The 26,614-nt window shown below is 39.8% G+C and overlaps 1 protein-coding gene across 1 annotated transcript in view; it reads left to right on the forward strand.

Annotated features, from left to right (window-relative positions):
* LOC103184830 (limbic system associated membrane protein) overlaps positions 1–26,614 on the forward strand; it is a 351,957-nt gene that overhangs the window by 303,256 nt on the left and 22,087 nt on the right. The window contains exons 4-6 of the mRNA XM_042334086.1: positions 6,846–6,980; positions 12,103–12,223; positions 16,349–16,500. Of these exons, the coding sequence (XP_042190020.1) occupies positions 6,846–6,980; positions 12,103–12,223; positions 16,349–16,500 (408 nt within the window). The remainder of the gene's footprint in view (positions 1–6,845; positions 6,981–12,102; positions 12,224–16,348; positions 16,501–26,614) is intronic.

Consider the following 26,614-nt stretch of genomic DNA (forward strand, 5'->3'; position numbering starts at 1 on the left):
AAGGATTATTATTATATCCACATCTCTAAAGGTTTTCATTTATTGCTGTACATTTGACAAACCACATTTGAGAAAACACTTTTTGCACAAAACCTTGCACAAGAACAGCAAGTTAAATGAAAACTATTTCAGATGTGCATTAAAAATCATTAGGGCCCAGAATTGGATGCTACCCCACATGAAGGACACTATATAAATACAAGTTGTTGTTGTAATTAGCTTAGCAATTAAGAGCAATTCCACAAACAACCTTGCGACTGCAAGTTTCTTCTGTCGCTTTGCACAACCAGCTTTGTATTGACACTGCAAATGGCCACATTTGAGAAACACTGGCCTAGACTATGAGCTCAGAGTCCTGATATGGCGCTTAAACCCCACAATCTTCTGACTCTGACGGAAGAGCACTGCCAACTGACCCAGACTGATAGCATAAACAAAAATTGCATGAGACACAATGATTTTTTGAATGGGGGGGAGGGGCTTGGATATTGCTTTGTCTGGAAAGGAAAGAATGTTAGGTTTGAAAAGTAGATGAATATTTGGTCCTTCAATAAGTTTCCAATGTAGACGTGATCCTCAGGAGATGGTAAGTGGGATTAATCTATGATTGTGGGCCTTGTTGAACTGTGGAATGAGCCATTTTGATGGGCTGAATATTGTTTTCTTGTTCCTTGCTTTCTTCTGTCTTTGTTTTATATTACACAGTGAATAATGTATTTCCTGGTAATCTGCTGAAAACCACTGAGTATTACTGTAGTAGTGCTGTACACTATATACTATCTGCCTTCACGCTCCAAATTCTGAATCACTTTTAAGCTCTTTATTTTTGCAAGATGCACTTTGTGCTCACATATAATGTTTCCTGACAAAAAGAAGTTACAGCTGCAACCTCCTACCTGCTTGTCTCAAACAGCCAGTGACCTCAAGCAGGCTGGTTCTTCATAAGAAAGAACTGAGAGAGACAGACAGACTTTACAGGATGTTTTACAATCTGTGTGTTTTTCAGCTTTGAGTCAGGAAAATGTTATTGTGATGGCTCTTACAAACAAGATGAGCAAGAGTCTTTGATAAAGAGATGTGAAAACAACAACAAGATTACATTTGTATAGCGCCTTTCACGTCGGGAGGACGTCCCAAGGCGCTGGATAGTGCATAGCATTTCAGACCCGAGCTGGGGTCAGGGGGAAAAGGGAAGGGAGGGGAAGGGGGGTGACCAATGACATGGTCGAAGAAGAGGAGGGTCTTGAGGCGGGACTTGAAGAAGGCTAAGGAGGGGGTGAGGCGGAGTGATTGGGGGATGGAATTCCAGAGGTTGGGGGCAGAGTGGCTGAGGGCTCTCCCTCCAATGGTGGGGCGGGTGGGTCGGGGAACGTGGAGTAGGCCAGAGCCGGCTGAGTGAAGGGAGCGGGTGGGTTGGTAGGGGGTTAGGAGGTCACAGAGGTAGGGTGGGGCGAGGCCATGGAGGGCTTTGTAGGTGAAGACCAGGATTTTGAACTGGATCCTCTGAAGGATAGGGAACCAATGGAGTCAGGTGAGAATGGGAGAGATGGGGTCACGGAGTTTGGTGCGGGAGAGGACACGGGCTGCAGAGTTCTGGATTATCTGCAGCCTGTGGAGGGAGGAGTTGGGAAGGCCGACAAGCAGGGCATTAGCATAGTCGAGCCTGGAGGTGATGAAGGCATGAACAAGCGTTTCAGCGGCCTGAGGGGTGAGGTAGTGGCGGAGTCGGGCGATGTTACAGAGGTGAGGGAAGGCAGAGCGGGTCATGGCAACAGTAATTAAGGAGGTCTGAAGGAATGCAAAGTGGTTAAAAAAGGTGTATAATAATAATAATCCTTGCATTTGATACAGAGCCTTATCAGGTTTTCAAGACATCTCAAAGCGCTTCACAGAATATACTGTAAAGTATAGTGACTGTGTATTTTTTCGGCCAAACTGTTATCATTTGTCAGCAATACTAACCTGGGTATGCACCTTTTGATTGGTCTGGACTTTACACAATAACCAATTAGGTATAAAACCATTCTGTCAAAATCAGTGAGATGCAGATCTGATGACTCTGCCACGGATAGGGTTGGTCAAGACTTAATTCTCTGATAACCTGATTGCTCCCATTATCACTTGCCAGTAATGGGTCTTTGTTCTTTGTATAATCATTCACTGTAGAATGAAAAAGAAAACAATTGTGTAACATCCAAATTGGTGCATTATTTCATCATTACTTAAATAATAAAAGTAAAGCTTCCTTCCACATTTTATCATCTTTTCATCAATCTGACTCTTCCTGCACTATATATACTCAATGGCACGTTATTTGTCCCATACTCAGAAATACCTACGACATAATGGCATAAAACATTAGGCACAAGTTTCTTCTTCTGGGTTTGCTGGCATGCTATGAAGTGCTCAAGCTTTGTTCTTAAGAGTTTATAACATCATTAGCACTGATTAAATTATTATGTTCTAACTCACTGCCAGCTGCTTGTCTCTTTGTGAGTTGAATTTACTGGTGTTTCATAACATATTCCTTGTGATAATTATGAGTCAAATTTTGCCTGTGTATCATGTGCACAAGGTGGTTTTATTCCCTTAGTTTATGAAAATAGGTGTACATGTTGCAAAATCAGGATATATCAATTATTATTCTGTCGTTTTGCACCTTCAACAATCAAATGCTCATTGTGAGATTACACTCATTCATAACAAATCAAGGGAAGATTTCAGAACTGAGCCTAAAACCTTACTGAAATTTAACATTCACTTGTACTCTGGACTTTACTGAGTTACCAAAGAGCCAGAAAAACTTAACTATCGAAAAAGATTCCTCTGAATTATGTTATGAATATGTTTTCATTTTAGCTATATTAGTTTAGTAAACCTAATACTTAAACTACTCGTGGCTCATTCGTTGTTTTGTCTGGTTCCCAGCGCCTTGGGATGTCCTCCTGACATGAAAGGCGCTATCCAAATGTAATTTTATTGTTGCTGCTGTTGGTGATTCACAAACCGGGAAGGTATCAAACCTATCGAGACTCTGCATGTTTTTTTTCTTCATGTACCTCTGAATCCTATGATATAAATCCAACATACCTTTAGGTCCTAAATCAAGTGGGGTTACAAAAGGCAAAATACTGCAGATGGGGCTTCAGTAGTTTCATCTTCAAAAGACAAGAACATCAAATAGACATCACATTGCAACAGTAAGAACCTCTTTAACCATTTTTAAATTAAACTTTATTCAATAATTTCAGATGATAACAGCTCACCTCCCCCCTCCCATCTTCTGTGACTATTACTACATCATCTAGATCCCAGACACACCTTTTCTCTCTCTGAAACAAAAACAGAAATCGCGGGGAACGCTCAGCTGGTCAGGCAGCATCATAGCGACTTCTGCTTTTGTTTCAGATTTCCAGCATCTGCAGTATTTTGCCTTTCTTTTTCTCTCTCTGATCTGCCTGTTTTGTTGCAATTCCCACCCCACTTTGTTTTGCATCATTAACACCTCTTTAACCCATCATCCCCTGTCCTCTACCTCATATTTCTCCTTCATCTTCCCTGTTTCCCCCTCTCTGTTATCCCTTAAAAGCGTCTCCCTCCCAACATGCCCCAGTTCTGACGAAGAGTCGCGGTCCCGAAACGTTGACTCACTTTCCTTTCTCCATAATAATAATAATCCTTGCATTTGATACAGCGCTTTTCATGTCGGGAGGACGTCCCAAAGCGCTTCACAGAACACACTGTAAAGTGAATTGACTGTATATTTGTGGGCGAACGCGGCAGCCAATTGCGTACAGCAATGACCCACAAACAGTCAAAGATTGAAAATGACCAATTTATTATTGTTTGTTTTGGAGGGATTATTATTAGGCGTGTGGAGTAAGGAAACTTGCCCAAGGTTTCGCCCTGCCTGGAATTTAACTCAGGTCTCTCACTTGCAAAGTGAGTGCTCTAACCACTGAGCTACAGGACTCCACAAAATGCTGCCTGACCTGCTGAGTGGTCCCAGAGATTTCTGTTTTTGTTCAACATTAAACTTACAGGCTCGCTTAGGCACACTAGAAAAATAAGATGCCTCAAATTAAATGTCATGGTTCAAATAACCTGCACAAAATATTCTCACTGTTTATGATATTATGTGAAACCCCTCAATTAAATTGCAGGCTTTTAATTCACACAGAGGTTTCCATTATCTTCTTAATAAAAATAGAAATGGATCATAGTGTTACTTAACAGCATGCACAAAATACTAAGATATTAAACCTACTTTATGGGGGTTGGATATGAACACTGGCATCAGCCAGAAATGTTTGGCACATCTCATTAAGTCTGGTTTGCATGAATTTTCTGCATTTAGTACATTTCTAATCCTTTTGAATTTCATTGCACTGTTTATGCAGCTGTATTCAGTAATTGTTTGTTAGGTGCAAGACCCAGTGCTGAAACAGAACCGCTTCTAAATGCAGTCCATGATGAGCAGCTTGCCTATCCATACCCTTTAATTTGCACTTTATTTTAGAAAATATTTCCATGCCATAAATGACAAGGTTCTTGCCTCACTCTTTCAATATTTACATCTTCAATTGGAGCAAATCAGGTTAGGGGTTACTCCCATGAATAATGTATAATAGCTGTTGTAATCTACATTCCATTGCAATCCTTAAGGTATTGGCATATATACTGAAGCTCTCAATATACTAAGTACAATTAATTTCTCAGATATGAAGTGCAGTGAATCCTGTCATTTTATATTTGGTCAAATAATATGTTTGGCATTCAAAATAATGAAAAAAATATCTTTCAGTCTATCCTAGCTGCAGATGGCTGAAAATGCTTGAGAAGGGAGTGAGCATTTCTGAATTAGCCTCAAACAAAGGACAGACGGGGAATTCTGCCAATGTTTGTTATTGAACAGAAATATATTCTGACAATGAAATACGTATCGTGAAGATGAAAGGCAGCTGTGTTTCATGGGCAGTCTAATGAACATTGTTGTATGGAAGCACAAAATCATCAGCTGAAGATTCTCATTGAGCAAGTGGTGCTTTTTTCTCTCTTTAGATTTGTGAAACTATGAAATATGCTGATACAAACCATTCCAACATATTCTTGCAATTGACAAACCTGTACAATACCAGTACCAATAGTTCATACAAAAATGTTTGAAATGGAAGTTTAATGCGATCTAATTTTGAGGACCAGGATCCAGAAAGCTCACATGCATGCATTGTATAGTTGGCCAGCATTTCTAAAGAGGGATTAGAAAAAAGAAGCCAATATCTGGGCATAAAACCTGCATTTCACATCTGTGACAATTTTGCGGACAAATGAACAGCTGTACTATAAAGTCTTATTGTGAACTGAAGGCTGAGACCAATGGGGAAGCTAGAACCAGCATGGACATAATGGGCTGAATAGGTCCCGTTACTTCAACATGTAATGATTCTAGTAACATACCATCAATGAGTCACAGAGAGTACATATGCGGACAATCACTTAGCACAAACACTGCTGAGTCATGAGAACAATGCATCAGGCACTGCCATGAAATGTAATTTCTTTCTGGATTTTAGGGGATATGTCTGGCAAAACCAGGGAAATCCCTGGTAATCTTGGTCATTGTTAATCTTTAATGACAGTTCTAAATGGATGGGATGTAACTAGTTGGACAAATACTGTGGTGCTGACCAGTGCTTTGTAATTCATGGTTCTGGTGACGATTACCATGATGGACACCAACACATTCCTTTCCATTCCATCCCATTCTCTACATTATATTTGGTCCCAAAGATTTCTCTGTTCCGATAATGGTCCTGAAAAGGAGAGCAGAGTCTGACTTATATAGAATGGTATGGCATGGAAACAGGCCAATCAGTCCAACTAATCCATTCAGTACTATAATCTTATACTTGTAATGTTAATAACATCTCAAAGAAAGTCACAAGGATTTGTTATAGATAAATGTGGAAGCAATGTTGCCCCAGCAAAGTCTTACAAACAGCAGTGACCAACTTATCTAGAGGATTGTTGCTCAAGACACTGGAAGAAACTGTTTGAATTATGCCATATGATCTTTAATAACCTGAGTAGTTAGATGAAATCTTGGTTTAGTTTTTCATCTGAAATATTGTTTTATCATCTTAAAGATGGCACCTCCAATAATACAGTACTCACCCAGTACTGCATTGGAGTATCAGCCTGGACTAGGAGTTCAAATTCTGTTGTGAGGTTTGAAACTATAGCATTTTGATCTAGAAGCAAGAGTTATCAACTGAGCCAAATTGACACCTAATAGAATATTGACTTAACTAATGGTATATTGACTTAACTGTGAAGCAGCAATGAAATGCTCCAGGATCACCAAAGAATGGCACCAGTGTAGTGAGGTACAACATGTTGCCCAAATGTTTTGGAAATGAGCTTCAGAGCAAACAACAGAGGCAGTCTTTAGGTCTTTAGAAAGTTTCAAGCATTTTTAACCATCTTGATAGAAATTTCAAGACACTATTTGAAAAGAGAGGAGAATTTCTGGTCATGTCCCTGATAGGATTGTTGATTCACTTCATTGTTGTTTGTGGGACATTGCTGTGTGCAAAACTGGCTACTGTGTTTGCCTACAAAACACACAGGCATGACACTTTCACAGTAAAATCCAATGAGGCATTTGAGACCTCTCAACATGAAAGGCACTACATCAAATGCAAGGATTATTATTATTTTCTGTGGAGGTTTCAGCATTTCTGCTTAGATCGGAGGGAGCAATAAATCAGATCAACCATTCGCTGGTTCAGGTTTATGCAAGAGATTGAGTGAATGTGTAATTTATTTCTGTTCTGTTGTTTTAGTCAAGGAATTTGAAGATGAAGAGGAATACCTGGAAATCTTCATGATCAACCGATACCAAGCGGGCTTTTACGAGTGCAAAGCCGCCAATGAAGTGGCCTCTGCCGATGAGAAGAAAGTCCACATCACAGTTAACTGTAAGTTGTTTAGCAAAGTTTCTTTTTTTTTCCTAAACAGACAAGTGTCCTTTTCTTATAAGCTGTATTTGACTTATTTAGTGGCTGATGATCTGTATATTTCACACTTATAAAGATAGAAAATGTCCAGTTACATTTTCTGAAGAATTTTTAATCTTAACTCTCAAGTGTTGACAAATTACATTCCCCCCATGCTGTTGCTCCTTTCGATAAGCCCTCAAATCTACCAAAAACAGATAAACTTCTTAAAATTTCAATGTGAGGTGTAAACATTTAAACAAATTAAATATCCAGCAATTAATTTTATGAATTAAACCAGATATTATGCTGAATTAGCCAATCATGGGCAAGCAACAGTAAACCTCTTAAATCAGAGTTAGCGTTCCAAGATTAAGGAGGAGAGAAATCAGTCAGCGACCTGCTCCTGATCAATGTACTGCTCGAGTTGTGTGTGAGTGTTGTGTGAAAACAAGATTAAATTTGTTTGAGATGCCCTGCACAGTCTGATGGTCCATTGAAACTCACTATCAAGGGTCACATATTAGGAATAATTACTTGGGGCGAGCTACCATAAAGTGTTTGGTGCACGTGGAAGTCTAGCCTAGTGGAAAGAAAAATGCTTTCAGGGGAGAAAAGGAGATATCTGCTCCTGATATAGTAAATTCTAATTCCATGAACTAATGTACCATTTATTACTATTCATTTATTTTAATACAGAATTAACATTTTAACCACTCGTCCAAACCTATTAATTTGACTCAATGTAGAAAATATGAAAACCCACCATTTTTGACACTGGGGAACTGGTCAGTGGGATAGGAAAAGCCTACAGCAGTATAACTGAGGATCAGATGCATTAAGAAATCAGAGGTAAAATCATGAATAGCAGAGACAGCCTCACTCAGATGAATGGCAAGGTGGAGAACTGTCTGGAGCTCACCAAAACTGTACAGTCAGTCACCTCAGGGAGGCTGTCTCTGCTGTACTATGCTACTTAATGGAATTGACCTTCCCTTTATAAACCAGTGCAGAAAAGAGCGACTCACAAAACCTGTTTTCATTAGAAAAAGAACAGTAGGGCATGGTCAAGAATGCACCAATAAAAGCAATTAACACTGCAACACTGTTGATCTTTGTCAAGTCCTGTAAGTTCTTCAAAAAGTAAACTGGTTAAATTTCTGTTCTATTAATAGGAGAGACACTCTTGTAGGGGGAAAGATAGAGGCAGACTGAAATTAACAAATTAACTCAATGGGACATGATTGCTGTCTTGCTAACGGGGTCAGAGGTCTTGGAGAATTTAGAATTTTTGTTTCATTTTCATTTGAGATTCAGGGGATATGTATCTAAGCAGTAAATTCTGCCAAGAGTTGGTGTGGATAAGGTAACATTTATGGTAAAGGTAGATTTTGCATTGTTGGTGGAAAATAGAAGGAGATGTAATCTTAAAATTATAGCTAAACCAGTTCGAAGTCAGAAAACATTTAATCACACAAGAGACAGTGAACACTTGGGAATGTATTGCTCCAAAAGACCATAGAAGCAGAAAAATTGGGGATATTTACAAATGATATAGAAATTTGGGAAGTAAGGATATTAAGCATTATAGAAAAAAGGCAGGTTAGTAGGATTAAATGATCTGCCATAATTTAATAAACCTGCAGAACAGATTTAATGGGCTGAATGTCTTACTTTTCTGTTTCCATGCTCTTAACAATGCAGGGAGTTGCTGGAAATGATTTTAATTGTAAAATTAGACAGATTAAAAAGTCTACATCTCAAGAAATAATCTTGTGGCAGTTTGTTACGCTAACTGTTGTTGTTTAAGTACCAACTCCTGTGCCATTGCTGCCTTCTTGCTCCTCAATGCTCCTCAACATATTAACACTGTTAATTTGCTTTGAGTATGACATTATTATTCTTGTTATGCAAATATCTAGCTGAACTTCATCCCAGTACTATATACAGGCAAGAGTGTTTCATTTTTTGCAATCCCTCACTTTGTTTTGCATCATTAACACCTCTTTAACCCATCATCTCCTGTCCTCTACTCCATTTTCTCCTATGTCTTCCTTGCCCTGTCTCTCCCCTCTCTGTTAGCCCTTAAAAGCCTCTCCCTCCCAACATGCCCCAGTTCTAATGAAGGGTCATGGACCCAAAACTTTGACTCACTTTCCTTTTCACCATAGATACTGCCTGACCTGCTGAGTGTTCCCAGCGACTTCTGTTACTGTTACCACCCAAATAGAGTCAAATAAGTAACACTTTTCCATATTCAGTAAAATACACATAAATATGTTAATATTTTTGAACATTTTAACAGTTGGAGAAGACATCTGTCTACAAAAAAAATCAGAATAGGTATTAAGATATATAACAAATGAGATCAAAGGAACATAGAATATCAATGAAATATATACAAGTATGCAGAGTCAACAAGTACATTTGTCAGGAGTTTGCAGAATCAGTGCAAGATAATTACATTTTCAGATGACACAAAGCTTAGGGGGAATCAGATGACAGAATCATAGAAATTTTACAGCAGAGAAAGAGGCCATTTGCTCTATTATGTCTTTGCTGTGCTTTTACTCTATTTACAAAATGCAAGCTAAAAAATAGCTTGTTGAGTGGAATCATGCCAATAAAGTAAAATCGAGTGGTAGGGTCTGCGCTGGGGGAGGGGGAAGATTTATCTTTAAAATAACCTCAATTGTGTCAATCACCATGTTAGGAAATGTCTGTGAAACTGGCCAAATGACAGACCTGGATCTAATGCACCCCCAGCTATAAAAGCTGAGTCAAGACCGTCTTATAAGAAGTTCCTGTCCTGTTCCAAATCCACCAAAGTACTATTCCTTGAAACTAGAATATCTGAAGTGAGTCTGAAACGTCTTCAATTTCTAACCACACAGTTGTGGTTCAGGCCTGTAGCTCATTTTGGAGATTCTACCCCTTACAAACACATAATAATATAATAATAATCCTTTCATTTGATACAGCGCCTTATCACATCTTCGAGATGTCTCAAAACATATATTGAAGGACAAACAGATAACATTCTGTACAATGATGTTTTTGTTCTTTTTGAAATAAATAAAACCTCTTAGAAATATTGTTCAACACCAAAGGCAAGTTGAAGGCTGTTTTGACATGAAGGTTAAGATCAGCAAAGTGAGTTTTATAGCATGTAAAATAAAACACAATTGATACATTTCAGTTATTGGAAGAAGTAAGCAACACTGGCCATGCATCACTTTGCAACAGGCCTGAAAAGAATGAAAATAAGATTTAGTTGTTTTTAGTCATCAAAACAAATGGTTCTTTTGGCTGGTTCTGAAGTTCTGTAAATTATGTATTTTACTAAGGATTTTCATTTTTGTAATAATACAGTTAACAAGAGTACAGAAATCAATACTTTTAGAATAGAAGAAGATGAGAGGAACTTGCAAATTCAGAAAATATATCAAGCTTGTTCACAATCAATGTCTCAATGATTGTGACACATTTGCAATCAATATGGTGTAATTTACCAGACAGGCACATTTTCCCAGGTGTGTTTTGCCCACAAAATATACAGTTAATTAACTTTACTGAATATTCTGTGAGGAGCTTTGAGACGATTTGAAGACGTGAAGGCGCTATCAAAGCAAGGATTACTATTTTTATTAGTAGTAATAGTGATGTGGGATGAAGGCATACACAGCAGAAAGATCCAAATTCTACGTCTGTGCTGAGTTGATCAGTCTCAACTGGAGTAGAAGTGGGACCACTGCAGCTGGCCCCCACATTGATGCTCTTGATGCTCTGGATTTATTATTTAGTGACTGCTGATGGAAGTGTGCCAACAACAACTTGCATTTATATTGCACCCTTCACACGGGGCAGCATCTCGGAATGCTTAATCCTTGCATTTGATATAGCACCTTATCACATTGTTGAGACTTCTCAAAGCGCTTCATAGAATGTATACTATAAAGTGAATTGATTGAATATTTTGTGGGTGAAATGCAGCAATCAATTGTGTACAGCAGTATACCACAAACAGTCATGAATTGAATGACTGAATGATTGAATGATTTTATTTCAACATTTGTAACAGGATAGCATCTGACAAAACCATGATGGCCACAGACTAACCTTCACTATCCAGATTAACACATGATGAATGTCTATTTGGGCAAGATACAGGAATGCAGCCACCATTCCTATGTCATTGTAAGCTGAACTGGCTCCAAGGTGACATGCCTGGCAATAGAATGTTGGAATTGAGCCATCCCTCTGTGGTGGTCTCGGTAGTCTGGTTCCTCAGCCTGGCGGATCCGCGGGATTCCAGGGGACTGCTGATGACAGCACAGCCAGCCTGGCTCATCAGTAGGACCTGGAAGAACAGACCAGTCACTGGGGATAAGGAGTCATCCCACTCAGCTCTAAGCTAAAGCCCTAGTGGCTGTGGTGGTCCTAGCTGGACAAGCAGTGGGAAAGCTTGCCAGACCGCGATATCAGTGGGAAGCTATACAATTTTAGCTGGTTAGACACCAGCACTACCTCAACTCACACTTTGGGGTCCCCAAGACTTGGCTCTTGCCAACCTGCACCTAACACTTTCCAGAATTAGGTAAGCAGGATATGTCCCAGGGAGAGAGTGCGCATGCCGTACCAACAATCTATCTCTGGAATTTCCATGTGTAGGTGGGATGCGCAGAAACCTCAGCTTGATCTGGATACTCTTAAGCAATCGTGATGGATTTCTGCATGTGTCAGACACCCACCCGGCTGACCAAAACAAAATGTCATGGTACCCAGCGTGAAACCTCTCGCTGCCAGTGTTGCTGTTGCCAAAGGACTGTGCCATTCCAGTGACACAGGTACTGGCCTAATTCAGTTGCACAAGCGGGAACATCATTGGCAGCAGTCTGAGGCTTTGATCAGTCTCGGGCCAAAGCCAAGGGATGTTAACACCCAAAAACAGTCAATAACGACAAACTGTTTTGGAATCACAATTATCAGTGATGTGATTATTAGCACCTGCAATAATTATTACATCAAGTCTCATTTTCACACCCCATTTCACTCCAGTTTCCAAGGTTAAGGAGCTGTTTTCTATGTATGGATTGTTTTTCAGATATTCCATCCATTACATATGCCCAGAGCGCAGATGTTGCAGTGGGACGTTCTGGGATGCTGCACTGTGAGGTTTCAGCTGTCCCACCAGCAGAATTTGAGTGGTACAAGGAAGACAAGTGGTGAGTGTTATAATAAAATGTTGATTAACATTATCTGGAACAACACTATGTTAGCACTTTGTAATCAAAGGATAACTGTCTGATTTTCGACTTAAGGGAAAGATCTGTACACTTCCTGGCATATCTCAGTTGACCCCATATGTTGGTTTAAAAGAAGTAGTTAAAACAGCCTCAGAACTTAAAAATGAGATTGTGTTTCTGTTGAGAATTCTAGCTGATGGGCCAACACCCTCAGTGCAGAAAACCATTAAGTTTAGAAGGAGAAGAGAAAGGTCGAGAAATAGTTGTTAAGTGATGGCAAGAGTGGGAGAAGACTCAGGTAAGGGGTTCCACAGTCTTGAGGTTCTGGGGGAAAAAATAGAGAAGGAATGGGACTACTACAGCAACAAAATTACATTTGTATAGCGCCTTTCACGTGGGGAGGATGTCCCAAAGTGCTGGACAGACAGAGTTACGGACCCGAGCTGAGGGTCGGGGTGGGGGAGGGGGGAGGGCAGTGGGGGAAGCAGTGGGATAATAAGTAATAAGCACAGCCAAAGAGGAGGGTCTTGAGGTGGGTCTTGAAGGTGGCAAGGGAGGGAGTGAAACAGAAGGACTGCGGGACGGAGTTCCAGAGGGTGGGTGCAGAGTGGAGGAAGGGCAGCCCGCCGATAACGGGTCGAGCAATGCAGGGGACATGAAGCAGGCCGGAACTTGTTGAGCGGAGGGAGCGAATAGGGTGGTAGGGGGTTAGGAGGTCGGAGAGGTAGGGGGGAGCAAGACCGTGGAGGGCTTTGAAGGTGAGGACCAGGATTCAACTGTATCCTCTGTGTGATGGGAAGCCAGTGGAGTTGGGCGAGGATGGAGGTGCTAGGATCCCGGAGCCTAAAGCGGGAGAATACACGAGCTGCAGAGTTCTGGATTATCTGCAGCCCTTGGAGGGAGGAGTTGGGGAGGCCGACAAGCAGTGAATTTGCATAGTCGAGCCTCGATGTAATGAAGGCTTGTATGAGGGTTTCGGCGGCCTGCTGTGTGATACAGTACCAGAGGTGGGGGACGTTGCGGAGGTGGGAGAAGGCAGAGCGGGTCATGGTGCAGATGTGGTTATTATATTATCAAGCTGTACAAAGCTCTGATTAAGGTACATCTGGGTTCTTACGTACAATTCTGGTCACCACATGACTTCATGACTTGCATATCCATTCCTTTTTTTATGATGAGGATTACGTACCAAATCAGATGACTATTTAAGTTACTTTTTAGATATTGTCTTATTTGCTCAAGTTCTCTTGAAGGAGACGGATAAAACTTGCCTGCGCCTCCAGCACAGATGAGTTAATGAGACCAGGAAACTGCTTGAGAAAATACCCATATTGGGCCTACACAGTGAATATTTATAAACATTTAAATTTTATTTACAGCTATTTTCATTTCTCCTGTGGTATCGCTCAGTCCTGTAGCTCAGTGGTTAGAGCACTCGCCTTGCAAGCGAGATACTTGGGTTCAATTCCAGGCAGGGCGTAATCTTGGCCAAGTTTCCTTACTCCACATGCCTAATAATAATCCCTCCAAAACAAAACAATAATAAATTGGTCATTTTCAATCCACGAATGTTTGTGAGACACTGCTGTGCGCAATTGGTGCCGTGTTTCGTCCTCAAATATATGTCAATTCACTTTACAGCATATTCTGTGAAGCGCTTTGAGACGTCTAGAAGGCGTGAAAAGCACTATATCAAATGTAAGGATTATTATTATTATTTAAATGTATGATTTCCATCCAAATTATTTAAAACTGCCTCAGAGGGTCTAACACATGGGACTCTGGTAACTAAAAATATGTGCAGTGTAGACCAAAAAACACAGATATCAGCTTCTAGTCACAACAAATCATTCAACCTAAAAAAATCTGGCTTGGAAACAAAAACTGCCAAACAGTTTTGAAGGATTCATCTTACTTGTTCTAAAATGTCCCATGTTAAAATTACTGACCCAGACTGATTCTGTTGCTGGTTAGCTGCATGCCTTCTGTAAGCTGGTTCCTAGAGCAGCCAGGGGCAACAGGTGCTGCATTTCACTTACTCTCTTTCCTGGCTGCAAATAAATAAGCCACCATAACGAATTGCACAGAAGAGAAAGGTAAGGGAACCCAAGGGAAGAGAGCAATGTAAATAAGTGCAAGGAAGGTGAATTCATGCAGAAAAGTAAATCCACTCAGTATCGTATCTACAAGGCATACTCAAGAACAAGTAAGAAAGGTTTCAGAGCTCGTAAGAGCTCCCTTCACAAAGTGATGTCTACGGTAAACTGATGACCTCGAGGTGGGACTGATATTTATTTTATTTCACGGCCCCACTATAATGCAGTGTACAATTTTTGGGATCTAGGTATCTCTCTACATGCCCTGTCTGTTCATACAAATGTGAATACACAAATCATATGTGTCGATGATGCACCCGATAAATGTTTTCTAATTTGTGGCATTTCTTAGACTAATTGCTTAATAAGGAATCCATGTTATGCAAATGAGTGGACATCTTCCACTAACCAGAAGTACATCACAATGGATAAATGGAGCTCTTTTCTGATACTATCTCCTGCCGAAGTGGAGTTTTTGCAAATCGACTAGAATTAAAAAATGGCACAATTTAGACGCTATACCCAGAGGTTGTTCTTATCAGGAGACACACACATGTGTGCTACTATGCTACTAGCTCACACGTATGCAGACACACACACAAAGCAAACATATACACTCCGACTTCAGAAGACATATGTGCATATGTGTGTGTGCTTTTCCAGTGGAGCAAAGACAAATAATAATCTTATGCCAGGATTTCATCAAACCAGCAATAAGTCCATAGGCAACAGTCGTCATTCTATAACGTTGACATCCACGCACATACACACACACACATATATATATGTATACATATATACTCCATTTGCCCAATTAACAGATTCCTGATGGACTGTTCTCAGAAAAATTAATTATTCATAATTTAGTTGGTTACATAACTGCAGATTTTACCAGACTACAGATGTATTTAACTAGTTAAGGAAGTGAGCAATGTAAATATTTTCTCTTCTCAATTAATAATCATGAAACAACTTGCATTTATATAGCGCCTTTCGCGCGGGGTTGTGTCTAGGAGCGTTTTACAGCCAACCACCACTGAAAACCTTAGCAACATTCCCCAAACTCTCAATAACTGCACATAATAAGTAATAAGCACAGTCAATTAAATGTGCATAATAATTAACAGGACTCATCAGTTTTGTGTGCACAGAGTAAGTGATGGGCCTTGTCAGTTGCATGTTGTAATAAGCACCAGGCCCCTTCTGTGACAATTAAATACTGTATTTATGTTACAGAAATAATTATTTTAATGAAATAATAATAAATTACATTTAATAAGGTACCCGAAACATCAAAACTTTTCACAGCACTTCAAAGGTAATTGTTGTCAAGTGCAGTGAGTCCAAATTTCTAGGCAAATATAGATATCAATTTGCACACAATGTCCCACAAGCAGTTATAAAGTGAATGACCAATTTTATCTGGTCAGGACACCAGGAGAATCCCTTCTCTTTTTAAATAATGTTATTCTATCATTAACATCCATTTGAACAAGCGGGCAGGATCTTGGTTTAATGTTTAGATCCAAAACAGGCACTTTAGCAATGCACAACTTACCCCAAACTAAAATGGCAATGAGATTTGCGACTTCAAACACAAGAGCTGCTATAAAAACTGCACTTTACACTTCCTTACCAAAATTTGCATGTCTGCGTAAATCACTCCCCACAGTTTCACTTTGTATCATCAAGTATAGTCTACATCAGGGTGGTCTAACTGACAGCCCGCAGGCCAATTTCATCTGCCCCCCCCCCTCCCACCCTCCATTTCAACTGACCTATCTGCTCACTAACCCGTAAATCTTATTTTCTGTCTCTGGAAGGGAAACACAAAAATATTACTGATGTGGCCCACGGAAGTTTCTCAATTAGGGCATCTGGCCCTCAGCGACCAACATGTTGAACCACCCTGGTATATATATAATATATTAGAAAACTGGAATTTTGGTTTGAAGAATATAAACGCGTTTGTTTGTTATGTTTCTTGTCTGTCCTTCTTTCTCCTCAGGATATATAACGCTTCACAGGGCATCCAGATTCAGAACTTTGGCAATCGGTCCATTCTCGTTGTTTCTAATGCTACTGAGGATCACTATGGCAACTATACGTGTGTGGCAGCCAACAAGCTTGGGATCACCAATGCAAGCATATTTCTATACAGTAAGTCTTCTTTCAGTTTTACATTCTTTTATAAAATCAGTGGTACTATTAGAGCTACACAATTACAGTAGATGGAGCAGAATTTTGAATTCCACATTGTTTCCTCATTTTCTTTAACTCGTGGAAAATCATGGCATTCTACTTCATCACAAATGGAGAAAAACAGATGTGCTTTGCCTCTCATGCAGCAAGAATATTTATTGTCAAATAAAACAGTATTGATCTTGGTCATTGAAAAGTAAGTGAATGCCCCAATCATGTCTGAAGGTTACTATGTGTGCCATTCATATCATGAAGCAATGAATAATCTTGCCTCTGGAAGTATTTACCACCATGTTCTTTTTTGATGCTTTCACATTGTGGTTCCCGAGGTTGGAATTTCAGCGCCAAACTGCTAGTCCTGCCATGGTTAGAGACTTTGGTTACATTATCTGCAGATTTCCAGTTGGAGAAAACATCACAAATTTAATTAATTTGTTATCTCCCCTACTCAAATAACATTCAACTGAATATTTCACGACTTTCCTCCTGGCTTATTTTCAGTTCCATAGTAGTTTATTTGGGTAGCGGAGATAGCAAAATACATTTCTATTGATATTTAGTGTATGCACAAACAACTGATGTCATCCTGACACATATATGATGGCATCAGATATTTGCACATATACAGATGTCAGGGTCCCTCAAGTACCGTGAATATTTGTTATAGAGTTGGGTCTCTTCTCTGAAGGGAAATTTCAAGTCTAAGCAGCATTTTTAATGGGAGACTACAATACTTAAGCAGGATTTCCCCAAATTCAGCATGTCTAGTTTTTGTTGTAATTTGCCACCTACCTTATAAGGCAAACCCAAAATGTAAAAGTGCCATAAATGGGTCCCATTTCTGGAACCAGCAGTGCCAAACATATCAAAATAAATATTGAGACTGCATGCCTTTCTGATTCAGCTCTTGGCCTACCTATTCAGACCAGAAATATGAGGGTAGGGACTGACCTTAGCCAGACAACTGAATGATGCCTCAGAAGCAATTGCACATGGTTAAGTGTCAAATGAACAGTTGTTTTTATGTTGCAATAAATAATGTGGTTTCAATCCCAAGCAAAGGTGAATAAACCTGTGGCATCTGCCTTCGAGGACAATACAGTATGCAGACAAACATAACCAAGCACTCACTGTGTGTGTTTGTATATTGTGGGAAGTGGGAGGGGGAGAGGAGAAGATTTGAAAGAGAAGTGGAAGAAAACTGTGAGTAAAACCATTTGTGGTTTGTGGAGTTTGTGGTCGACTTCCTGAAAGAAATATTTCAGGGTCGGAAGTGCACCATACAATTTACTCTATTTATCAAGAATCCCCTTATTGTTAAACTCAGGAACCACATTGTTGGGTGCTGCAGAGAAGCTGGCAACACAATTAGTGCCCAAAAGACAAGGAATGAATTCCCACCTCACTGCTGCACACTTATCTCAACCATAGTTACCCGAATAATAATTAGCACTCTTCCTTGCAATCTTGACTTTTTTAGGTACCTAAATTATTTAAATTACATTCCTTGTCAACCACTCAGAATTGATAAAGATCATTAAAACTTAACTGGTCCAATAGTTACTGGTTTCTGTACAAAGATTGTTGCTAAAGAAACTTACCTGCCAAATTGATGCATTTTGAAGGTGTTTTACTTTTCCTCCGAACTATGACCGTACCGATTTTGTGCCTAAAAATCTGGATTTGTTTATAGGAGTGAATTTAATTGTGTTCTATAATGCATTCCATATGATAATTATCATAAGGACCACTTTATGAAAAACGCTCCAACATTCACCCACAGGTTCAAATAATAGCTGAAAGAAATGGACACAAAAAAGTCTATTTAAAACAAATCAGTAACTGTGAGTTCAGCAATGAAATGCTCGCAGGAACAATGGTTGGAACTCATTGTTCATATACTTCTTCAATTTCTTTCCGTTTCACTGTCTTAGTTGTGGAACTTTCTACAGTTTCTGATATGCATGGTTACGTAAGCAACATAATTTTTGCAGTACTACTTCTGATGCCAAGGGTTCAAAATATTTTTTTTTATTGACTGTTGTCATCTGAGGAAATGCAAACAGTGATTCTTCCGCTCTCAATAATATTCTCCTAATTAGACTAGTTTGGATACACATTTTGCACAATTACATCTGATTTTTTTTCCCTCCAGTATATAATCCATTACAAGGAATGAACATTTCCTACATTCCTGTCAATCAGATTCTTGTCTCCCAGTGTAAGAGTTTTTAATTGGTCCTGTTACATTACAATTCAAAACAGAAATGAAAGCAGTATCTAGATGAAAGATAAAAAGGGAAAGCAGAAATAATGAGGAGCATTTCTGTCAAATATTGCCAGAATCAGAGCACTTCTCCAACAGTGATGAGAAGTCTTGTTTGTTTGGGTGTGACAATTGATAGTACTGGAGAGTGTGATCTTTTCTTCCCCCCACCCCCCAGCAGCTTGCTTCTGTTGCAGTTAGAAGTAGCAGTTGACTCTGCTTGCACCAGTGGAACTCTTCTATCAATGGATACTCAGCCGAGGCAGCAATGGGACATTATTTAAATAGAATCATATTTTTTTTCATGAAAAGAAGTCAGTGAATCTTCTGGAGATTTATTACTGATCCGCGCACATCAAGCACAGCCACTTGAACCAAGTTCTTCACATTTGTGCCTTTGGAATTAGTCTCAGGGTCAGTCACCACTTTCAGCAAAGGAATGGAGGAGAAAGGGAAAAAATGAAGAAAAGAAAAATGAACCAAATGCCTAATAGTTCTCAACGAGGTGGAAGATAACTGCTGGGTACTACATTAGGAGCAGATTGCACTTCATCTTGGGCTGAAATTGCCAAAATTCCTTTCACGTGTTAATCTCACCGATGAGAGATGATCTTTTGAGTTGGCCAGTGCTGTGCTGATTTTTAAACATGGTTTTCCTGGACAAAGGGCAATGTCAGAGCCTGCTGCTTTAGCCCGCTGCAGTCACCCAACCCAACCACAACCTGTCACTTTTTGATGGAGCATTTCATCAGCATGTGCACTTGCTCACTGACGGGCAGTTCTCTAGTGAATACATGATAAGGTACTAATGCTTAAAATGGTCATACCTGAACACCCTTCAGTGATTGTTTTGCTGGCAGCTTGCCACTCATTTCCAGGACTCAAATACTACAGTCACCTGATAAACCAGAATTCAGTTTCTAAAACAGCACATGTTCAGACTTTAAAGAAAATACCTCTGAAAAACTTGGCTTTAAAATTATCATGGGTATCGCTTTTTAAAATTACTTTCAGTTTTGTATCTTTTTATCAATTCAAAATTGTACCAATAAGGAGGTGCAGCAGTGTCTGACTACATTTTCCCCACATAAGTATTTCTCAGATTATGGTATTGATAGTCTGAGCTAAAGACTGATTTTCAAGCAGCTTAAATTGACTCATAGCAGATTAAGAAAACCTTGTGGGGCCACTTTTATATTTGATATTCTGCAGGTGCAATCTTGCTGTCATTTGCACTAAAATGATTCTTGCAGCTATTTTTAAATATATGTTTTGGGTTGTTACAAAGAATGGTTCTAATCAGAATGTTCAGATTGATTTAAACGTAGTTTAAATTTTAGGGACCAAGCTTAACATCTGTACATTGTTGGAGGATGGCAAAGATGTCTGAAAAGTCCAATATGTTATTGGGCCATTTTGTATTGATTTTATCTAAGTACATACATAGTTGTAGAACTGGTCTTGATTAAAATGTAGAAAAATATTCAATTGCAAAACATGGGGTGCTAGACTTGTGACGCCTCAAACCTGGGCCAATTACATTTCCATTGTCCAATGCTTTATAGGCAGATCCCAGATTCAATCTATCTAACAATTTCACAAAATCACTATAGATTCAGATAAGAAAAGCATGTGGTTTATTTGATATAATCCTTCCAGAATACCCACCCAGCCTTCTTTCATCATAATATCAACCTGTTGCTTTAATGAGTTCAGTTTTCTTAGTAGTCTGTTCTGTGTAAAGAAATACTTAATGGGGTTTGGACTGAAATTGTCATTTACAGCCCTAAAGCTGTGTTCCCTTGCCTTGGTGTATCTGAAAGTATTTGTCCTGGACTTGCTTTCTTGATTCTATTTAATGGCTCCTTGGATGAAGTACAAAAGTATGAGTTGTACCTGGGAAACTGTAATCCAGTAAGACGTCAGCACCTGAGGAGGAACAAAGTTGCAGCAGCTAATCGCTAAATTGTTGAGAGAGGCATTTTATGTTTTGCAGCTTGAGGTAGCATTGTCACATTATCCACGTGCTGTGCTTAGATAGACAGCACACACATGTAACTTCAATGTGTTCTAGGTATAGGGCAAATTGAGATTTGTGATTTATGAATGACTGCCTCCTTGATGACATCTAATGCATGCACAATAAGAGGCGTTTATATACTTTAAAGCCTGATTGGAGAGAACACAGATTTTATCCCTGCTTGACAGATAAGCATTGGAAAATAAATATTACACACCAAAATAGTAGAACCAGCTGTACAGTCTACAATTTGCTTAACACAAATTTACCCGTTTCAAAATTCGATAAAAATGGTGAGCACTAGGGTCTGAAAAAGAACAAACCACTTGCTTAGAGGTGTGTTGCAATCTAATAAACAGTAGTTTATGCCAATGTTAGTTTTGAAATGCCCAAACTTTACCCCATGGAATCATTGAAAGTATAGTACAGGAAGAGATGATTTGATCTAAATTAGTGTTACAGCAAAAAAAGTTGCACTTACATAACACCTTTCACATAGGATAATGTCTCATTGTTTACACTTGTCAATTGTACAGAAATGAGTGGAAACGCAGCAAGAGGAGAATTGGAGGGATTTGAGTGATGGTGTTCTGGAAGAGCTAGGTTTTCAAAAGAGTTTTGAAAGTAGAGAGGGAGGTAACAGAGAAAAAGAATGTTTCAGAGAACGGAGTTTTATAATAACCAAAAGCTTAGCTTCCAATGATACAGTTGGGCTGATTTTGAGGAGGGGGGGAGAATGGGCAAGAATGGCACTGGAGACATTTGCAGAAGTGGGATGGAGCAAGAGAGATTTTAAGGTCAGGACAAGGATTGATATCAATCTGCTGGGACACAGGCAGCTTGTGCAGCTTCACAGGTAAGGGGATGCTGAACTCCCAAAAAGCCTCATGCAAAAGAGGACACAATTAGTGGACATCTAGATGAGATGGAGCTTATGGACTGCTGAGCCAGGGAGGTCAGCGATGAGGTGATAGAAAAGAGTCAAATCTAGGGGTGAAAAAATCATGAATGAAGGTTTTGGGTGCATTGGGAACGTGATTGGAAAAGAGCTAATGATATTTTGGAAGTGGAGAAAATCATTGTTGGACAAGGACCAGATATAGGGTTTGAAAGAAAGCTGAGGGTCAAATAAAATAATAATATTCCCTGTATTTGATATAGCACCTAATCATGTTTTTGAGTCCTCCCAACATGAAAGGCGCGATACAAATGTAATCTTGTTGTTGTTGTCTCAAAGCGCTTCACAGAATATACTGTAAAGTGAATTGACTGTATATTTTATGGACGAAACGCAGCAGCCAATTGCGCACAGCAGTGTCCCACATTCTTGGATTGAAGAGACCAATTTTTTTCTTGAAGGAGTTATTACCCCCAGAAAAGCTATCTACCAATCGACTAACAAATGGGTTCCTACTTACTGCTAGGTAATCAGAGGGGTGTGGAGTAAGGAAACTTGCCCAACATTTCACCTGACTGGGAATCGAACCCAGGTCTCTCGCTTGTAAGGCAAGTGCTCTAACAGTTTACTTTCAACAGTCCTGATCTACAGGACTCCACTCTGTGAACTACAATAAATAACTGGGGAGGAGGATAGAGACAAGGTCAGAGGTGAGGAGCCAATTGCAGGAGTTTGTTGGATTAAATACTCTCATTTGAATTTCCTAGTTTTTCCCCATATCCTTTTATGCTATTTATCTTCAAATCTTGTAGTGTTAGCCTCAATAGCTACCTCTTCCATAACCTTTCCACTCCAAGATATTAGACTTACAAGAATTTACAAAAAATATACAGCATTGAAACATGTTACTCAGCCCAACCAATCCATGCCAATGTTCATACTCCACATGAGTCTCCACCTATTCCTTATTCACTCCCATATCCTTCTAGTTCCCTCTTGTCAAAATATGGGCTCATCTAGGATTTGAACCTGGGAACACTGCCATTTTTATTCAATTGCCAGTACTTCCAAGTGAGAATCATACTGTTAGACCAGAGGTTCTCAAACTATCGGGCACACCTCCTTAGGGAGGCATAACAACAACAAGTTGGATTTATATAGCGCCGTCCTCTCCGGACGGCATCTCAGATCGTTTCACAGTAACGGATTCCGGGGCCGAGCCAGGAGGAGGGGGAGGAAGGTGACCAAAGGCACGGTTGAAAAGAAAGGTCTTCAGCCGAGAACTGAAAATAGGAAGAGAGGGGGCGAGACAAAGGGAGTGAGGAAGGGAGTTCCAGAGCCTCAGGGTGTAGTGGCTGAAGGTACAGCCACCGATGGTGGAGCGGAGGATTTGGGTCACAAGGAGGAGGCCAGACCCGGTGGAGCAAAGGCAGCGGGCACTGTTGTGAGGAGAGAGGTCAGAAAGGTAGGGGGGTGAAGATGAGTGGATGGATTTGAAGACAAGGGTGAGGACCTCCAGCCAAGAGGTGACAAAGGCATGGACCAGGGTTTCAGTGGCTTTTGGAGTGAGGTCTTGATGGAGATGGGCGATACGTCGGAGGTGGAAGAAAGAGGTGCTGGTGAGGGACCGGATGTGGGGGAGGAAGCATAATTGGGGGTCGAACCTGACGCCTAGGTTGCGTACGGGTTCTGAGAGTTTTAGTGAGGTTGGGTAGGTGGAGGAGGTGAGAACCATGTGATTTCAGACATTGACAAGAGCCAAAAAGTATGGCTTCTGTCTTGTCAACATTCAGCTGAAGGAAATTTGCGCCCATCCAGCTCCTGATGTCTGACAGGCAGGCCGACAGAACATCAGGGGACTGGAGGTCGCAATGTGAGGTGGAAATAGAGTTGGGTGTCGTCTGCATACATGTGTACCCCATGTCTGCAGATGACATCCCCAAGAGGGAGTATATAGATCAGAAAGAGGAGGGGGCAAGGATGGATCAAGACATGAATGTGAACCGAGGAGCCTCCAGTTGTATATCTCCCAGCAGTTCTGGATTTCATGTGACTCGCCCTGCATCCCAGCAAAGCTGCTTCCACTACAACCAAATCCCACAACAATGCTTCCTTCCCCAACAATCCCTGTGACAATAGGGGAGGGGTGGGGGGCATAAGAACATAAGAATTAGGAGCAGGAGTAGGCCATTCGGCCCCTCAAGCCTGCCCCGCCATTCGATAAGTTCATGGCTGATCTTCTGACCTAACTCTAATTACCTGCCTTATCCCCATATCCCCTAATCCCTCTATTTTTTAAAAAAATCTATCAATCTCAGCCTTGAAAATGTTCAAGGACATCCAGATTGACTGACCGGAATGGAGAGGCAAGGCCTGGTCTGAATCAAGCCACTAATTAGAGTGCATGGAGGGAGGTGGAGACCGGGACTGAAGACTAGCATTTTAGGATATTTTATGAAATAAAATTAATACTTTTGGCATCATTCTCTTATTATAACTATATTGATCAAAACCCTTCTATTTTGTTACTCATATTCTTGAAAAGTATAGGATTATTTGTGTTGTCTTAGTAAACTATGGGGAAGTGCAACTGTTTTTAATTTTCTTAGATTAGGGAGGCTCACTAAGTTTGAGAACCCCTGCCCTAGAGCAATGAGCCATGTGCCCACTTCTTCTAATCTTCCTCTTAACTCTTCTAGGAGCAATCCCAAATTTATACCCCTTGTTACTGAGAGGGTACTTTATTCACTCATCGATTCTATTCAAAATACATTGAATTGTGCAATAGTATATATGAAGCTTTCACTTAATGGATGTTTCTATGCAAAAAGTGCTAAAGGAGTCTGTTGTTCAATATGATGTATACTGTAAAGACCCATCATTGGCTCCATTTGAACGGATAAACTCATCAAAGACAGAAGATGACATTGAAATTCCAGTTTTATCAATTACCTTGACTTGGAGCGTTCTGGAGAAACTGAACTGAGAATTGCATATAAATCATTTTACATTTGGATACTGACAGCTCCAGAAAATGGATAAAGAAACTCATGAAATATGTGGTCTGATAGGTTTGTGAAATGTTCAGCCTTTGACAGTTCTATAAAATATATTCGTGAGAGTTCTAATACTTTACCTTCAGGCAGAGCTGCAAGATACAGCGTCTGGAGACACAGAATTTTTTTAGTGAATTAATTGTCAGTTCTGATCAACTTCAGTGGTCTTAAAATGCAAGATGAAACAAAACTGGTGAAAATCACAGCCTTAATACATTTTATTGTAAAAGACAGCAACGGCAACGATAACGGTTTTATTTTCTTAATTGGTAGTTTCCGTTATGTTCGTATCTGCAGATTACACCAGATTGCAGACTGGATTGCCGTTTGATCGGAAAGCTCAGAATGCTCAACCACTGCAGGCCAAAAGACTAACATTTTTAAGTAAAATACCGAAATGTAAAATGCATCAAATCATAAATGTGTTTTTTTGTTTGTTTTAAAATATTCTCAATCTCCTTCATAAATTTCAGTGACATTTCAGTCCAATGCTATAAAGCTCTACACTCAATCCCATTCCATCACAAGTGAATGCAAGACAAAAAGTGACATTTATCTGTACTTTTGGGCAATTGATAGTTTTAATGAACTGTGAGAGCCAGAACTTTAATGGAGCTTTAAACATACATCAAAGAAATCATGGAAGTCTTCAGCTGACTTTTAATGCTATGCAGTTAGGGATACAGTCATGTTAAAATCAAAAGTCAACAGCTATCCATCAAATGAGTATGAGGCTCAAATATTCATTTAACTGTCAACATTCATATTAGTTTGTGGTTGCTTTATCTGATTTTATATATGTATGCTTCTTTTTACAAGCTAAACATTTTCATATAAGAGGGTTCCACATCAATACTGAATGTGGTAAAAAGATGTGATTTAATTACTCAGTGTAATCTTGAACGTTGAAACCACTTTGCAGAACATAGCAACTTTAAATGTCACTTAGCTTTAAAAGGCAACTGAAGTCAAGCAGTTACTGGGTTCCAAAGTAATGAATCATTAATTGCATATTTTTATTTTTCATTTCCTCCAACCTCCTGTTTTCATTCCTCCATGGAAAGTGCTGACAGATGCTGAAATACAATTTCACAGGCCTCCGGTACCTTAGCTAAATGGCGATTCTCAAGCCCAGTCAGTGAGTGTCAGCACAGCTGAGCACAACCCTGACATCCGCACATTGGAATTTCAAGTGATAAATAGACTTTGAGGTGCAAGCACATCCTCCTTTGGAACAATGTTTGGTTCTGAAGTATGTCTGCCATTTTTACAGTTTTTTTTTAACATTTCTGATAATGAAGAATTGTGTTTCACTGTCACATCACAAAATGCTGGCCCAACTGAATGTGAGTTACACTGGTATTCCAATAAGGTGACCCTGGGATGCTGCTTTCTCCAATTTGGAAACAGCATTATGCCAAAGTTTGGGATGAACCCTACCTCCATCCCCCACTTTGGTACCATGGTTGGACATGAAGATTTCAGTATTACTATTGCTGTCTTCGATTGTGATCATCAAAATAGTTCTTCTCCTTCACTCAAGATTAAACAGAGATAGAGTACAGTTCCCATCGTCTGATACCTGAGTTTATTTTATTAAAATCATCTGTGCCGTTCTTTTCACTAAGATTTCCATTCCTTTTATTTTCTTTCTGCTCTTTGCAGTGGCAAAGGTCCTTCCTAGGAAGGAAGCAGACTTAGAAGTAAATGACAGGGCTGGAGAGTAACACTATTTAATGTGTATTCAAGAGCACTTTGCTCTATATTGTTTTTTTCCATGCAGCAAACCAAGTTTACCCTCAGTTCTAGTAAGAACAATATGTCAACCTCAA

This window comes from Callorhinchus milii, unplaced genomic scaffold, assembly GCF_018977255.1.
Source record: "Callorhinchus milii isolate IMCB2004 unplaced genomic scaffold, IMCB_Cmil_1.0 Scaffold4, whole genome shotgun sequence".
Lineage (NCBI taxonomy): Eukaryota > Metazoa > Chordata > Chondrichthyes > Chimaeriformes > Callorhinchidae > Callorhinchus > Callorhinchus milii.